This window comes from Aristolochia californica, unplaced genomic scaffold (genome assembly GCF_029961685.1).
Source record: "Aristolochia californica isolate CCGP_79_NKW_82.1479 unplaced genomic scaffold, dmAriCali1.0.hap1 SCAF_4, whole genome shotgun sequence".
Classification (NCBI taxonomy): Eukaryota; Viridiplantae; Streptophyta; class Magnoliopsida; order Piperales; family Aristolochiaceae; genus Aristolochia; species Aristolochia californica.
In genome coordinates, this window is record NW_027182103.1 from 8443739 (window position 1) to 8462636 (window position 18898).

The 18898-nt window shown below is 40.6% G+C and overlaps 1 protein-coding gene across 1 annotated transcript; it reads left to right on the plus strand.

Annotated features, from left to right (window-relative positions):
* Window positions 1-16401: 16401 nt before the first annotated feature.
* On the plus strand, window positions 16402-18504 carry LOC137963863 (protein SULFUR DEFICIENCY-INDUCED 1-like). The gene is made up of 4 exons (XM_068811080.1): window positions 16402-16593; window positions 17357-17569; window positions 17674-17829; window positions 18005-18504. Exons 1-4 carry the CDS (start codon window positions 16480-16482, stop codon window positions 18419-18421), a joined length of 900 nt encoding a protein of 299 aa, XP_068667181.1. The 5' UTR covers window positions 16402-16479; the 3' UTR covers window positions 18422-18504.
* Window positions 18505-18898: the final 394 nt, after the last annotated feature.

The following is an 18898-nucleotide window of genomic DNA, read 5'->3' on the forward strand; positions in this document are numbered from 1 at the left end:
TTACATAGGTGTGACCAATTTTTTTGGAACCAAAGAACACAAGCCGATGACAGAGTTCCTTTAGCCGCCTTCCACATGCTCGACAAAGTGCACCTATGGTACCATCAGTTTCATTCGGAGCACCATATCCAAGATTGGGAGATTTTTAAGGATTATTGCATGCTGAGATTCAGTCCCCCAGCCCGCAATAACCCCTTGGGCGATTTGGTCAACTTAAAACAGGCCAATTTCATTGAGGTATATCAGAAACAATTTTAGGAATGCCTGGCACGTGCCAGTAGGTATGTGCATCCTACTCAATATGTGCATGTATTTACTATGGGACTAGTGGAGGCACTTCACCTAGAAGTGGAATTACATGACCCACCGGACCTAGCACATGCCATGAATCTTGCCCGTACTCTGGATGCTAAACAACGGGTCTTGAAAGAGTCCCTCAGGCGTAGACCTCCATGGCCAGGCTGAGTAGCCACTGGTGCCCCACCCACCTTTGCCCCCCCCCAATGCACCAAGGCAACAATACTTCTCACATATTCGAACCACCCAAGGCACCACCGCCACAATTCATTCGTCACCTTTCTAAACCAGAGATGGAACAGAGAAGAGCCAAAAACCTCTATTATAATTGTGATGAAACATACACACAGGGTCACATATGCAAATGCCTGTTCTGGTTAGAGGTGGATGATTCCGAGGAGACCCCACCGTTGGACGAAATTGTAGAGCCTGAGATGGACGAACCAGCTATTTCGCTTCATGCTATGACAGGGTTGCACAACACAAACACCATGCAGGTCCGAGCTGGCCTCCAACACCTACAGTTGCTGGCCTTAGTGGATTCAGGCAGTACCCACAACTTTATTAGCCAACCAGCAGCACAACAACATGGCTTACCGGTTCAACAGAACACTGTCATTTCGGTCTCGGTAGCCAATGGGGCAAAGATTTCCAGTGCTGGAGTTTGTCCAGCTGTACCTTTTGATATTGAAGGCAACACATTTGTGATGGACATCTTAGTCATCCCACTCGCTGAATTTGACTTGGTGTTGGGTATTAAATGGTTGCAGTAGTTGGGTCCAATTTTATGGGATTTCAAGTCCCTCACTATGAGTTTTACGCAAGACCAGCAACAACTCACCCTTCATGGGACTTATGCTCCGTTACCTTGCTCTCTCCAGAATTTCCAACCTATGGACTCCGATCGCTGTAAGTTAAACTCACTCCTTACTGAATTTTCTGATTTATTTCAAGAGCCTGCTGTGCGCCCACCGATCCGAACTTGACATCATCAGATACGTTTAAAGTTAGGCACTGAACCTGTAGTGGTGCGCCCATACCGCTTCCAGAAAGATGAGATAGAGCGCGAATGTCAGCTTATGTTAGCGCAAGGTATTATTCAACCCAATTGGTCTCCATTTTCTTCCCGAGTGTTGTTGGTAAAAAAACATGACAACTCTTGGTATTTTATGTTGACTACAGAGAGCTCAATGCTCATACGGTTAAGGATAAATTTCCAATACCCATGGTGGAGGAACTCTTGGATGAATTGCATGGGGCAGAATTATTTACTAAGCTGGATTTGAAATCCGGGTACCACCATATTTGGGTACACCTTTACAGATGTGGAGGAAACTATATTTCGCACGCATCATGGCCATTTTGAGTTCTTAGTCATGCCATTTGAGCTCTCCAATGCCCCTTCCACTTTTCAGGCCTTGATGAACGAGGTATTTCGCCCTATCTTATAGAAATATGTTTTGGTATTCTTTGATGATATTCTGATTTATAGCAAGCACTGGGAAGACCATATTTAGCATTTGCGCCTGGTATTCAACCTCCTACTTTCCCATCATTTGTTTCTCAACCAATCCAAATGCTCTTTGGGTACCTCAGAGCTAGCTTATCTGGGTCATGTCATCTCAGCCTCTGGTGTTAAGGCAGACAGTAGCAAAATACAGGCAGCGCTTGACTGGCCCACTCCACATTCAGTCACTGCTTTACGGGAATTTTTAGGCCTGGTCAAGTATTACCGAAAGTTCATTCGCGAGTATGGCCAGATCGCGGCTCCGCTCAACAACTTACTTAAGCGTAACGCCTTCACATGGTCAGACATATCGGCTTCATCCTTTGAGAAATTGAAACAAGCCTTAGCCTCTGCCCCGGTTCTCCAACTCCCCAATTTTGAAGAACCGTTTGTTATTGAATGTGATGCTTCCGGAGGGGACATTGGCACAGTCTTACAACAACAGGGCCATCCCATTGCATATTTCAGCACGAACCTCGCCACGCACCACTACAAATTAGCTGCTTATGCAAGGGAACTTATCGGCTTAGCCAAAGCCATTCAACATTGGCGGCCCTATCTTTGGGGTCGACACTTCGTGATCCAGATAGACCACTGCAGTTTGAAATATTTATTGGAGCAACGTATCTCTACTTCACTGCAACAGCATTGGCTAAGTAAATTGATGGGTTTTGATTTTAAGGTGGAGTATAAACACCTTAACATTGGGGCTGATGCCTTGTCTCACCGGGACATGTCAGAACCACAACTCCACGCAATCAATTAACCACAGTTTCTTTTGCTCGATTCAATTAGGGATGAAATTCAGCAACATCCCGAGCTCATTGCCTAGTATCACAGCGAGCAAAGCACCATGGACAAAAATTGGGAACTTCAGGACCGTCTCATATTGTATAAGAATCGGATTTATCTGCATCCTACTTCAGCCCTACTCAACAACATCCTATCTACATTTCACGACAACACTCATGAAGGCCAGCAAAAGACATATTTCTAGCTAAGTCATGACTTCTATTGGAGAGGCATGAAACGTATGGTGGCTAACAATGTCTCTGTGTGCCAGATTTGTCAATGGAACAAGACGGAGACATTAAACCCAGTAGGCCTGCTTCAACCTCTTCAGCTCCCTTCACAGGTATGGGCAGATATATCCATGGACTTTATAGATGGCCTCCCAACTTTTTCAAGCAAATCTATTATTTTCGTAGTGGTGGATCGATTCTCTAAATATGGGCACTTCTTGCCCCTGGTGCATCCTTATACGGCGACACATGTGGCTCAGATCTTCATGGACCAGATTATCCGCCTTCATGGCTTATTGGAGTCCATCACCAGTGACAGAGATGCAATATTCACAAGTACCTTTTGGAAAGAGCTATTCAAATTATAGGGCACCAAATTGGCTTTCTCATCAGCCTACTACCCACAGGCAGATGGTCAAACGGTAGTCAACTGCACTATTGAGATGTACTTTCGCTGTTTCGTGGGGGATACTCCCAAAAGTTGGATCCACTAGCTCGCCTAGACGGAGTTTTGTTATAATATCTCTTACCATACTGCACTTGGCACTACACCCTTTAAGGTGGTTTATGGGCGAGACCCCCCTCATCTCTTATCTTACGAGCCTAGCTCTTCTCAAGTCGCGACGCTAGACCAAACTTTGGGGGAATGGGATACTATGCTCGCATAGGGGAAAGCTCACTTGCAAAAAGCTCATGACACTATGAAGAGCACCTACGACAAGGATCATCATGACCTTTCATTTGCTCCGGGGGATTATGTATGGCTTCAACTTTAACATTACAGCTAGCTTTCCCTTACAGCCTCCAAACGTCACACACTTTCACCGAAGTTCTATTGACCATTTCAGGTGTTGCACCCTATTTCCAGTGTGGCTTATCGCCTACAACTCCCACCAGACGCCAAGATCTATGATGTCTTCCATTGCCTCCCTATTGAAGCCATTTAGGGGAGACTTGCCTATGCTCCACACACCGTTGCGACCAGTACAAGATGGTCATTCTCTACCTACTCCAGAGAAGGTGTTTCAAGCTTGTCGGTCTTGGTAGATTTTAGTTCAGTGGGCCGACACAGATCCTGTTGAGCTTCCTGGGAACCATTAGAGGCTTTCAGTGCCCTCTACCCCACTTTTGAGCTTGAGGACAAACTCTTTCTCTAGGAGGGGGTGATGTTATGGACTCCATAGCATCTAGGATAATTAGTAGACACAGGGATTAAATTATGTAATTTCTAGGTTTTTGCAATTAGCAGGTTTAGAAGTAATTTCATTCAAATTAGTGGCCCTTTGTTTGGCCTTTGCTGGAGTGTGTCAACCCTAATCCTCTTATATGGATGACGGATTCTGGAATGATGTTAAGAAATTGATCAATAGTCAAAAGTCTGAGATTGGATTCTCTCTGTAATGAGGTCTAAATTGCAAGCTTCCTTCAAAACTTGATCTCTCTCTCTCTCAAATCATTAGTCGTTCGAAAAATCCAAAACACCTCGAAACGGATTACAATCTGGAAGCCAGAGAGATCGTCGGGTGACTTGATCCATGGCAAGGGAGCTTAACATCCTACTATGGATGCAAATACAAAATTATGTGGAGGCACTGGAGAAGATGTAGATATTGAAAAATATCAAAGACTAGTGGGATGACTTATTTACCTGTGTGAAACAAGGCCGAATATTTCATATGCAGTAAGTGTGGTAAGTCAATACATGCAAAAGCCACAACTTAGTCATTGGCAAGCACTTGAAAGAATACTACGATATCTGAAAGAAGCTTCAGAAAGGGAACTTCTCTATAAAAACCATGGTCACTTCAACATTGAAGGATTCTCAGATGCAGACTGGGCTGGATCCCCGGATGACAGAAAATCTGCTTCGGGATTTTGTACGATAGTTGGAGGGAATTTGGTTACATGGAAAAGCAAAAAGGAAAATGTAGTAGCATGGTCTAGTGCAGAAGCAAAATACAAGGCCATGGCACACACTATTAGTGAACTCATATGGATAAGATCTTTTCTCACTAAATTGGGATTCTATAAAGAAGCTCTAATAGAACTATATTGTGACAATCAAGCAGCAATACACATTACATCGAATCCAGTCTTCCATGAAAGATCAAAGCTTATTGAAGTGGATTGTCATTTTATACGAGAAAAGTTCCAAGCTGGCTTCTTATCTCTGAAGCATATATCATCACAAAGTTAACTTGCCGATATTCTCACCAAGCTGGTCACTCACAAGATTATGTCTACCATATGCAGCAAGTTGGGCATTTATGATGTCTTCTCACCCCCGGCTTGAGGGGGAGTGTTACAATGTGGGATCCACCATGGTGTTCGAGCTGGTGGGATCCACCATGAAGACGTGGGACATCAAGAAGAGTCCTCACCCAAGCAAGTACGAGTTAAGGAATTAGAAGCACAAGCTGAAATGAGTTAGAAGACTTGAAGATCAAGTGGGACCCACACATATCTCACGTGTTGTCAACCTTATCAAGATGAGTTGTAAGATCATGAGGGTCCCACAAGGATAAGGCCACGAGCCAGCCTCTTCCCTTATATTCACGTGAATGAAGAAAGAGTTCTAGTTCAACTCATATTAGGCTTCTAGTAGATTGGTTTGAATAGACATATCTTAGAGAGTTAGAGTTAGAATGTAATTAGGATTGAAAGGCTACTTGTATAAGGACTTAACCTTCTCCTCTACTATAAATAGAGGTGTTGGAATTCAGGATTAATCAAGTTACACATCTCAATCTTGAGTTACTCTCTCTCTTTGCTTGGCGCAACCTCTCGTTTCTCTTTTATTTTTTCTTCTCTCTACCCGAGAGCTCTTCTTCCCTTTTCTTCTTTTTCTTTTTTTTCTTTCTTTTTTCTCTTGCTGGGAATTATGGAAAAGGGATCCTAAATTCAACAGTATGTGGCCAATAGAAGTATGGTACATTCATGGAGTATAATAAGCAACGGGCTCCCTCTAGGAGGTGATGATTCTTCCCTTCTGCTACAATGTTCTATAGAGGGGTGTAGATACATAATGTTTGATGGATAATGCCATGCGCTTAACAAAAGGAGTCAAGGTCACTAGAGAGATATTCTTCAGCATTATCATAGTGAAGTACTTTTATTTTTTAACCAAATTGAGTGACTAACATAGCATGAAAGGACTTAAAGATGGATAATGTTGAATTTATGGAAAAGAGAATTGCTTCATTTTCTTGTTGTAATCAGAGTGCATGAACCCCTATTTATAATAGAGGAAAGTGGTAGAGTCCAATTACAATTAAACTACCATTGTCCCAATTACACCAAAACTCTACCACTTAAAGGTAAGTCCTAGCATAATTAAATAACTCAACATAAATAGAAGACTAACATAACTAAAACGCCCGAACCTACCTATGTTCGAGCCGAGCTTGATTTAAATATTTCGAACCGAGCTTCGAGCCGAACCTCGTCTGGAGCCTAAAATTTTTATCGAGCTCGAGCCCAAAAATTTTAACTAAGTTCGAGCCAAGCTTTGAGCTGAGCTTGAGCTTCAACATACATTTAAAACTTTTCAAAAAATATATAAAAAATAAATTATATATAAAATCATGTATACATTTTACATAAAATTGGGCATGACCTCTACATAAAATTGGGAATAACCTATATATATAATACATGTATAAGATTGGGCATGACCTCTACTTAAAATTGAGTATAATCTATGTATATAATACCTATATAAAATTTGGCATGACCTCCACTTAAAATAGGGCATAATCTATATACATAATACCTGTATAAACACTTCATAAAATTATCTATACATTCCATAAACACTCCATGAAATTGTTTATACACTGCATACACTCAAAAAAATAGTCTAAATACTCCATACACTGCATAACATTATGAATAAACTCCATACAATAATCAAACACAAAAAAATTAAATTACAATCACCCAAGTAAAAACTATAAATCCTTTAAATAAAATCCTATTACTATTAGTGACTTATTAGAAAATTACAAGAAATGTTTTAAATTTTTCTTTGGAAAATTAAATGGACCTCTTATTGCCTCTTCTAGGGAAAATAAAAAAATTAATAATCAATCTAATATATTATTATACTTATCGATACATTTTTAATCAAATAAAATGTCAAACACAAAATTGCAATGAAAATTGCTTCATGCTAAATGTATTACAACATCTTAAATACTTATTCAAAAATTTTCTATACAGTTTTCTACCCTATATTCGCAGGAAAATCTAACTTAGAAAATTATATATTTTTTAATAAGAATTTTCAATTAGAAAAATGTTTACAAAAAACATGAGATACTAATAGTTCATCAAAACTTATTTCTATAAAATGTATTTTTAATTTTTTCAAGAACTATGAGGAAAGAGAGTTTAAGGAAATTATTTTTTATTTATTTTATGATCTCGCACATGCGAAATCATCTTCGTGCGAGGGAGGGGGAAGATTATTTCTCCCCTGAACTTACTAGTTCTGGTATTCCGTCGACACGACGCGGAGGGAAGGGGGTTACGGCGCCGGGGATGACGGTTGCGACGGAAACAAAGGCGACGGCGAGCAGAGGAAGTAATCGAACGGACGGCCACAGAGGCGGCCGACGAGCAGCTGCCAATGGCGATAGAAGCAGCGACAACAGCCAACGGGAGGGGCTCGACGGTGACAAGGGGAGGAAAATCCCCCCCCCCCCCCCCCTCCCCTTGCTCCCGCTCCCCCAGCTCCCGATACCAATTCTGACTCACCTCGAGCCAGCTCGCGAGCCGGCGAACCAAACCTAGCTTCGATCGAGCTCGGCTCATTAATTTAAACGAGCCAATTTCGGAGCTCGAGAAATAACGAATCAAACCAAGCAGGCATCGAGCCGAACTCGAACCGCTAGCGGGCTAGCTCAGTTCGAAACCACCCCTACTTGTGAGACTTGCGTCCATAATAATTTTGGCTCTGTAAGACTTCTTATTGTGTAGGACTCATCATGCCACCTCATATGATCATGGTGGGTCCCACCAGCTCATGTGATCCTGGTGGGTTGATATCTTATGGGCTTGGGCCAATCTTCCAACACAGTAGGATTTGTGGGCCTTCCTTGTTCGTGTGGGTTTGGGCCCATCTTCTAATAGATAAATTTTCAAATCGCTCTTTAAAAAGAAATATCCATGTGACACGAGTAAAATCATCGATAAAAGTAATAAAGTACTTAACTAGGAAAATGTTTGAGATGCTCAAAGGCCCCCATACATCTGTGTGGATAAAAAAAATGGAGCAACACCTCTAAGTTCAATCTGAGGAGAATATGTGATCCTTTGGTGTTTGCTCAGTTGACACAGTTCACACTTTAAATTGGACAAATTTTTGAATGTAGGAAAGTGTTATGGTCATGGGGTTAAGTACCTATGTCTTTCGCTCCTAACAGGCCTGTCTTTTGGTAGTATTAGCTAGGTGCTTAACATTTGGTATCAGAGCGGGTTCCCACGTTGTGAGTTCGAGTCCCGGGGGGCGCAAAGGCTGGATTAGAATTACTGGTAGGTTTAGAAGGGGCGACCTAGCGGAGGGGTGACCTGGAGAACTACAAAGGAGCACTAGGAGTAGGCCACCGGGTTTGGCCAATGTCGTTGCGCCACCGTGGTCGTCAGCTCGCGAAGGTGGGGTGTGATGTTATGGTCCTAGGGTTAAGTACCTATGTCTTCCGCTCCTAACAGGCTGGTCATTTGGGTAGTATTAGCTAGGTGCTTAACAGAAAGAGATTGTGCTAATGGATGTCCCGACCGATTGTGCCATAGACTCGCCTCGGTGTGCTTGGTTGAGATGGCATGTATTTGAAGCACTTCCAGTTAGAAGAACCCCTTCCCCCCTCCCTTTTTCGTGGCCTCCACCAATCACCTGCTTCATTGTAAGCTCCTGAAACACACAAGAAGTCGGTTAGAAGGTTATAGAGAAATTGAAATGTTTAGTAAGTTGACTAAAAAACAAGCGGGTCAAAGAAAAAGTAGGAATAAAGAGGATATCTGTAAGCGGAAGTGATGGGCGTAATAGAGGTCGACCCTTTCTCGAGAACTTTAGTTTGGAATCCATCAACTATGGTAAAAAAATTTATCAGAAAGACCAGGAGAGACAGAGTGTAGTAGATCTTTGTTACTTGTGAGATGCTCGGAGGCCCCTGAGTCAATAATCTAGGATGAAGAGGAGGCAGTGGCAGAGAGCATACTTGAAGCGGTGGTGGCAGTGGCAGAGAGCATACTTAAAGCGGTGGTGGCAGCAGCAGTGGTGGATGACCTGGGAGGAGAGACCATTAGAGTTTTCATCCTCTGGAATAGGTCATACTTATCATCGGTGAGGGTCTTTTTGTCTGACTACAGTACAACTTGTCCTCCTTTGTGACACTAGTTGAGGCTTAATTAGTTGTGGCCCATTCTAGCTTGCCATGGTGTTTCCAACAATATTCGATGGTGGCGCCATATCTACCACAATGAGTGCATTCCTTGTTGTTTGTTCTGGAGGGACCAGTTCTTCCACCTCTTCCTTGGCCTCCTCTATAATTTCTACCATGGCCTCAACCTCGGTTGGTGTGCCCCAGTTACTGGAGTACATAACTAATGATACTTCAGTAGGAGAGGAAGAAGAATCTGGAATGCTGAGTAAGTGGCACATACATCATCAAAGGTGGGAATCGCGGAGGATCAAAGGAGCTGAGTTCTAGCAACCTCAAAATATGACTTGATATTCACTAAATAGATAGTGGTTGTTAAGACTTCCTTCTAATTGTCTTGGACAAAAACATCAGTGGAGTAAGGCTGAGATAGCGTCCACTCTTGAAGAAGACACCTGAATCGTGCCAAGTACTCATGGAGGATATTGTATGGCCTTTGTAGGTTGTTTGAACTAGAGTACAACTTAGCACATGTTTCCCAATTTTTTTTTAGCTGCCTCTAGATGGACAACATTGTTGAAGACACGCTCTTCCATTCTGTTGATGAGCCAACTAATCACCAAAGTGTCATTTTTTAACCACTTAGTGTAGCAACATCTTCCTCATCAATGGGTGGTCCAAGCTTGGCTAGGTGATCAAGTAGGTTTCAGGTAATAAGAAATCTCCTAATAGATTTTGACCAACTCAAGTAATTTGATAACTCTCTCAAGGGTATATTGGTAATCTTGAGATCACTCTTACTACCAATGTGTTCTTCAGCCAATAGGGACAATTTGAGAATGATAGTTTACTCAATAAAATGTGGTATAGCCTAAGTAAGATGCTTCAATAACCAAGAAACAAGTGAAGCCAAGAGATGACTAGCTCTGGTAAATTTAAGGAGAACCCTCGCATAACTAGTCCTTTAGGAAAGTAAGAGATCCACTTAGGCAAGAAAAATTGTTGGTAAAAAAAATGATTTAATCAAACTCTTGTCTTCCTTTTAGAGTAATAGAAAAAAAAATCAATCAATAACACCAATCAATCAAGGATGTCTTGCATGCCGAGAGACATCTTTCCATGAGATCTTTCCAAAATCTTTCCAAAAAATCTTGATGCCAATGTGGAGCACAATCAGTCTACATTTAATCCTTATGAATTAGTCAAGATATGATTTATTGAAATTAAAAAAATAAGGCCTAATCAAGGAGATCGTGAGGTGTTGTAGGATCTCAAAGAATGAGAAACTTTCCCCAAATAAGTTGGTGCCACCTTGGATTTTTCAAAGAAGCACTTCCTTAATTCCTTTTTGGCTTCCTTTTATGTAAACTAATCTTCCAACCTTGATTCACGTGGATATTTGTGCAAGAACAAGGAGTCAACTCGAGGCTTTGAATCAAACAAGAGGTTCAACCTCTAAAAAAAATTCTTTAACAAGTAGTTGTTCTTCATTCAGCTTCTTATTTTATTAAGAAAACTGATTAACCTTAGCATGATGGATCACTCATGCATGACTTATCTCTTTACAATCAAGGAATTTCGAGACCTTTAAAAAATTCCTTCAAAAAGGCTTCAGCCAAGTAGAGTTCTAACTCTTCAAATACCACAAATGGGCTAGTGAAAAACTTTAGAATAGTAGCCAAGTGATTAATTTTTTATAATCCAATGGATCAAAAAATGATGATAGGCTCAAGAAAAATTTTATTCATAAAAAAAATCTTACACCCACGAAACAGTAACTTCTCATGCATGATATTTCAACATAAACCAATTTTCAGCCAAAAACTTGCAAACCGACTCAAAAAACAGCTTTTGACAAGCTTTCTCTAATCCGAGATAGATAAATTTCAATGGTTTCATATGATAAAGAGAATTATCTTTGAATCATCTTCCAAAGTTAAAAAAAAAAGAGCATAAAGCCATGAATAGATGATAATAACAAGAATGAAAGACTTATCTCAACAAATTTCAATCTTGCTTCACAAAGAGCATTTTATGAGTAGCTTTGATCATAAAATCCATGGAGAATCTTCTTATTGTGGGGATTCTAAATTCAATGCTCTGATACCATGTTCAATTTAGGACCCATACTCAGAACCTCGAGCAAAATAAAAGAGGCAGAAGAAAAGGAACAGAGAAGCAAAGAAAAGAGGAGAGCAAAGTGGAACTCGGGTAGAGAAGAAAGAAAGGAAAAGAGAGAGGGAGAGCCTTTGGGCTAAGAGAGAGAGCTTTCACAAATGGAGAGAAGAGTAGAGAGTTTGATGTTCTACCCCAAGCCAAGGGCCTCTATCTATAGTTTTTAAAACAAATTTATAATATCTATAATGCCCTCAAGGCTACAAGCTTTACATGAGAAATAACATAAGTAGACATGTTCACCTTGACTAACTACACCCTTGTGTCATCTTTATGAGATGACACTTTATTTACCATCATGCCACCCTTCTTGGATGTGTGGGCCTTCTTCATACTCGTGTGAGCTTGGGCCTATCTTCTAATAATACGGTTTACCACCTCTTCTGCAGCCACTTCCTTGATTGTTGTTCCCCCTTCCTTGGGTAAATATAGCATCATTTTCAATTTGTTATGGTTGTGGGGAAGGCGCTTTGGTTGGTACTCGTAACAGTGTTGCACATACATTAGTAAAAAGAGGGCATGGTAGAGGAGCTCAATACCTGATTCTTTGCAACCTCTAAATAAAGTTGTACGTGTGCAAGACATATTTCTGAAATAAAGTCTTATCTTTGCTTAGCTTGGGTGGCAATATCGATTGAATACGGTTGAACTACAATCCACTCTTGAAGTAATCCACACAGGTTGGTAAAAATCCTCATGAATGGAACCTTCATACTTTATTTTAGGTAATTCTACCATCAGGAGTGGAGTATAATTGTGAGCATGTGTTCCAAATATGCTTGGCAGAGTTGAGGTGGATGAAATTGTTAGCTACCACCTCTTCCAGACTATCAATCAACCAGTTTACTATCAAAGTGTCATCTTTTAGCCACTTGTGATAAGTGGCCCCATCTTCATGAATAGGTGGCTGATCTAGATTTACAGCAAAGTCTCTAATGGTTAAAAACCATTTGACATGATTGTGACCATGAAACATAGTTGATTAGGCCCGTGAGGGGAAATGCAATAATTCTCAAGGGATCATGTTAACCAAATTAAGATATGATGAAGAGAAGGATGGGTGACTTGAGAAATCAGCCACGATTGAACAACTTTTAATGCTAGAATTCTAATCCACAACTTTTAATGCTGGAATTCTAATCCACAACTTTTAAAATTTTAAGGACTTACTTGAAAACAAATTGACCAAAGACACACAAATAATGGCTGAACTTGGAGGAACAAATTACATAACTTTGCTAGTAAAGAGAGGAATTATCCAACATACTTAGACTCAAAAAAAAAATTTAGTCAAATTTCTGTGGATAAACAATAGATGTTGCTGGACTATAGGGTAACTTCACAAGTCAAATACTAATAGATAGTGCTTCAATTTTTTATCCAAAACACAAGACAAAACAAGCAATATAAGGGGACGAGCATGTTATATATAGAACCTATGAAGCAACTCAAAAAGAACTGAAGGATGAATTATAAATTCAAGCACTTAAACCACACCTTAATGCTGAAAATGAGTATTTGGCCACGAAATCACACCATACTTGAGATTAAATTGATCATCAAACATGAACAATGATTCCTCTACATAAACCCTTAAAGCCCCAACTAAGGGTTTCATCAACTTGAAGAGTTAATACAATTTTAATCAAAAGGAGTTTGGAACTGAAATTTTCACGATTATTACGAAATTGGAAAACTTTTTTTTTGGCATAAAATTCGTAGCCAAAAACATGAAAAATAATCAACTTACTCGAAACACAAAAAAACACTCTTGTTTTGGAGCATAAGGAACTCGATTTTTGGAGGAAGCATATATGGATGCTAAAACGAATTTTTGTATAATTGAAATATGAATTGAGATGGTTTAAGACATGTATTCAAGAACGGGACACACTTATCTGAAGAGAACTTGTTGGACTTTGTAAAAAACAACACATTTTTCCTTCAAAACCACCACCTTTTCTTCACTTGTTGGAGCAAGCTTTCCTTCTTGAAAACTCAAACTCTTTTGAGCTGATTTTATTTCACAACCCCAGAATCCCTTCTCTAATACCATGTTAGATTCTAAGGTTGCATGTTTAGAGAACTTAGGGTTTGTAAGGAGAATGTGGAAGAAAAAGAGAAGAAGAAAGAAAAATCAAGTAAGAGAGCAAGAGAGACTTGAGTGAAAACTAGGGTTGAGGGCACATTATGTTTGCACTCTACTCCTTTATTTATAGAATTGAAGGCATAAAACCCTAGCATATGAGTGTAGTAAAAGGATTTCAAGGTTTCACATAATTTCATCCCATGCTACTCACTCTCTAAATTACATAGAGTGTCATTATTGTTAAGTTGTGGAGCCTAATCAATGCCCTACACTGAGTTGGTACGGGGATTGACCTTCATGGTAAGGTTGCTATGGGGGTTGGAAGGGAGGACAGGGAACCCCCTCCCGAGGGTGTGGGGATGGAGTCCCCCGCCCGATCCACGATATATTGATTGATGTTTTATTAAGGGTAGTTTTTGGATTTCACACTTATAATCTAGTTGCTCTAATTTTCTCTTTATATTTGGGGGCGTCGTTATTAGGGTTTTATTATTAGGAGTAAGATCATCATCATCCGAGAAGCATCATAAGTTGCAGCCCAAGAGGTTAGAGAAAATACTTGTAAGTGTGTGCGATTTCTCATGTAAACTATTTTATCTTCATAGTGGATTATTGTAGCGGCAGAAGACAGGACACAGTCTCACCTTGAAACGAACCTGTATAAATCTTTTTTTTTTTTGTTATCATAATTGTTTTTATTTTCTCGCATTGATTATTATTATTACTCTCATTAGTTTAGAATTAGGGCATCTAATTCCTATTAATTATCTTCTTTAACTGGTGTAAACAACTTGGGAGTGGAGTACCAATCCATTGAGAGGATTGGGAACCACTACAAATTGTTGCATGTCTATCATGATTTGTTTCTTGAGTTACGAAACACCCAAAAAATGGCAAGAGAAGTGGTGCCTAACTAGAAGAGTAGGAGAATGTTGGCTTGAAGGGTAAAGTTGGCATTTTTTCCAAACTTAGATGAGGCACCAGCCTATGGGTGATACGAAATTTCATTAAAAGTCAAGTAGATAATAGTCAAAGCAAGTCAAATTTGATTTCAATTCTTGCTCTCTTTCTCTCCCTCACCCTCTCAAGAATTCACCCCATCTCTTACTCTCTCCCTCTCCCTATCCACTCGAGTTCCCTTTATCCCTCTTCCCTTCTGTAAGGACTATGGACACTACCTATCTCGACATTGGTATGATATTGTCACTTTGGGCCTAAGCCTTCGTGGATTTTCTCTTGGGCTTTACCCCAAAAGGCCTCATACCAATAGAGATAGTGTCCACACTTATATATCCATGATCCTCCCCACTTTTAGTCAATGTGGGACTTTAGTTGTATACCCAACAATCCTCCCCTTGAACAAAGGACAACCAAGCCGCCCCTCAAACAATCATCCATCCGTCCACTCTCTACCAACCCCGATTTTTCACTCCAATGCGGAGGAAGCACACACCTTACATGGAGTACTACCTGTCTTGAGAGTGTGCTCTATCTAGATCAACTCCTCTTCACCGTGTTGGGATCTGGACACGTCCATGAAGAATCCGGAGCACACCACCTGTCCAATAGAGCACATCCACGGATCACTTTGCGATCTAATTCATCCACCAGGGCTAACTTTGGGGCATAACTCTGATACCATTTGTAAGGATTATAGACACTACCTATCTCCACATTGGTATGATATTGTTCACTTTTGGCCTAAGCCCTCACAGATTTGCTCTTGGGCTTTACCCCAAAAGGCCTCATACCAATAGAGATAGTGTCCACACTTATATATCCATGATCCTCCCGACTTTTAGTCAATGTGGGACTTTAGTTATATACCCAACACCTCAAACTCTCTTTCTCCCACATGAGCCAACTATAATTCTCGTCCATCTTCCCTCTACCTCCACGAATTCTCATGACTCATTCCAATGGTCTTTTATTTTTTAAGTATATCAACCATGTTCACAACAAATACAAAGATTTTAAGATGAAATTTAACCCTTTAGACAACTCCTTGAAAACTCACTAATAATCACAATAAGTACATAGATGACAATTACCCTCACACTTTTACTGACAACATGAAACAACCATGGGAATATTGCAACACAACTTTACAAGCTGACTACTTGCAAACCTGCTTCTTCTTATTAATACGCATTAGACTTTTCTTTAAATAAGAAAAAGATAGAAACATGAGTTGTACTTTATTTTAAGGGGGGATACCTCCTCCTATGTCTCCAGAGTAAGGAGCATCTCCTACTCCACTACTACCGCCTGCACCACCAACACCAACAAAGCCACTAACGGGGCCAAAGCCCGAGTCACATCCCTATATTATGCAAATGATTACGAGAAATAATAAAAAAAAAACAAGTTGAGGACACCTCCCCTCTCTCTCTCTTTTCTATGTGAAGCCTTGTCCATCTCCCTACATGTTTCGGTTAACAATTCGGGTTTCTTCCGGGTTGTTTTCAGGTTTGGGTTTCAAGGACAAAGAGACCCCCCCCCCCCCCCCCCCCCCCCCCCCCCCCTACCTTCTTCTTGTCAATGATTATTGAAGTCACATTCCCTTGATGAATAAAAGGAGTTGTTTGGCTTTTTTTTAATTAATGTTCATTTTAAAAAATTAATAGAAATAACGGTAAACTCACTCGAGATTAATTAAAAGAGGTTGATTAAAAAATAAAAAGAAATTAAGGGTAAGAATACCGAAGTCTCAACGGGCAAGACTCAATCCGCAGCGCCAGGCCGCGTCTTTCAAGCAGTGACACGCGTCTTAGTTAGATGACGTGGACATAAGGTTGGACGAGCTGTCCCCGCAAAAGGCCAAAACCTCTAAAGAAACGAATTGGGACGTATTTGCATCTAGTTACATTCTCCCAATTTCAATATGTCAACTGCTCACGCTGTGGGAAAACCGAGCCCCGAAAATTCCTTCTTGCCGACCACCATTTCAAAACCCACAGATAACAAGTCCATCGATTCACTGGAAACGAAAGGCAAGGCAGACAGAGGATGCAAGGGAGTTCCAAGATGTCACCAAAGAAAGCAGATATGAAGGATCTCTTTCATGTTATCCACAAGGTTCCTTCCGGTGATAGCCCTTATGTTCGAGCTAAGCACGCTCAGGTGACGAATGTCTTTTCTTTTTCTTTCTTTTTGCGGTAAGAATTTGATGATTTTTTCTTTGTTTGTTCGTCTCTTTAGTCTTAATTTTATTTGTTAAGGTGTTATTCCAAGAACTGATTTATATCTTTTCTCCTTTAAGCATGTTGTATGTTGATAAGGAGATCAATAGTTTTTGAGCGACCAATTCGACAGCGACAAATTCTTCGATCGATTTTACTTTTCTTCGTAATTGGATCCGAAATCAATACGTGGTTTTCTCTGTCGTCTCCCATTCCCAACTTGGCAATTACTTGAATTTTTGTATATTTTTCCTCCTCTGATCCGGTTAATCTTTTCTCCAAAGAGTGCGTAACATGTACGCCTACTGGATTGATTGAATCGTATCATTCTTGTTCGTTTCGGATTCTTGGATGTATTTTCTTCTTTCCCGTCATTCACTCATAGTATTCTTCCACTTCACTTATTCGTTGCGTGTAATTCTAGTCGTAAAACAGAAACATCTGGGGAATTGACCGGGTAAGGCTCGGGAGTGAACCTATCGATCTTTCTTCTTGTTTAATCATTTTCTTCCGTACCAAAACAGTCCCTATAAAGACTAACAACAAAATTGATAAAGAAAAAGGCCAAAGAAGAGGCATGTGGGCATTCGCTTTTCTTTATGGATTCCGATCACCGAAGCTTTTTACATTTATAATTGTTGGGAAAAGGAATTTAGCTTGGAATGTTAACATGCATCTATCATCTCTGTGATTTTCGTACTCAGCTAGTGGATAAGGACCCTGAAGCTGCGGTCGTACTGTTCTGGAAGGCGATAAATGCGGGCGACCGCGTTGACAGTGCTCTGAAAGACATGGCAGTGGTGATGAAGCAGCAAGATAGGGCGGAGGAGGCCATTGAAGCCATCAAATCGTTCAGGGATCGCTGCTCCAAGCAAGCCCAGGAGTCACTCGACAATGTCCTGATCGACCTCTACAAGGTGTGACGACTATTTTTCGTTGTAAAAATCACATTGATGTGTTGGATATAACAGATGATTATAGTGTATTGTGAGACTGACGGTGATTACTTTGAACTGCGCAGAAATGCGGGATGCTGGAGGAGCAGATTGAGCTGCTCAAACGGAAGCTTTGGCTGATTTACCAAGGGGAGGTGTTCAACGGGAAGACCACTAAAACCGCCCGTTCCCATGGAAAGAAGTTTCAGGTCTCCGTTAAGCAGGAGACTTCAAGGATACTGGTAATTAGTCGCCTTTAGTAACCTTTTTCTTCCTCATACTGTACACTTTTTTGTGCTCCCTTGATCCAATAAAAACATTAATCGAGCCCGTCGGTCGGGACAGAAGTAATCGCCTGCGCTTGGTGGGATCAATTATTTTCTTGGTTTGGCTGATTGAATGTTACGCACGCGACAGGGCAACTTGGGGTGGGCTTACATGCAGCAAACGAACTACATAGCGGCGGAAGCTGTTTACAGAAAGGCGCAGATGATCGATCCAGACGCAAACAAGGCCTGCAATTTGAGTCTGTGCCTCATGAACCAAGGCCGCTACGATGATGCCCGGTCGGTTTTGGAGGATGTCCTCGAGGGTCGAATCTCCGGTCCAGATGATTCCAAGTCCAAGAACCGGGTACTCGAATTGGTCTCAGAGATCCACTCGCTTCAGACGGTATCAGACATGCAATCACCTCCGGCTCAGGTTTCCTCCGACCTGGAAGAAGCTATCGTCCACGGGCTGGACTTGCTCATGAACGAATGGACTCCATTCCGGTCCAAGAGACTACCCATTTTCGAAGAAATTTCCTCTTTTCGAGATCAAATCACTTGCTAAATTTTCATTTAGAGTTTACATTTTTCATTTTTGTCATCTCGTGGTAGTGTGGTTAATTAGTTCTTGATTCACTAGCTATTATTCTGTCCCATGAACTCAAAAAAAAGTAAAAAATAAAGACAAAAAATTATACATAGGATCTTTTTGCACAATAAAATAAAGTTGCTTCTTAGTATATATAACTAATTTAACTAATTAGTAAACTACTAAAAAATAATCAATTAGCATGAAAAAATTGGTAGATCTGTTAAAATGTGAAGTATTTGTATTTCTAATTTCAGCTTTGATAGTTAGGGGTGGGCATCATGTTGAGTTAAAGTAGGAACTCAGTCCGACCTGACCCAAAAAGTTCAGATTCGGTTTTTTTTTCTTCTCACCCAATGGTTTGAAGAATGAGTTGAGGAAAAACCCACATGGGTTTAGGGTAGAGATGCGGTTACATTTCACTAAGGGTAATGGTGGAATAAAAGAGAAAGA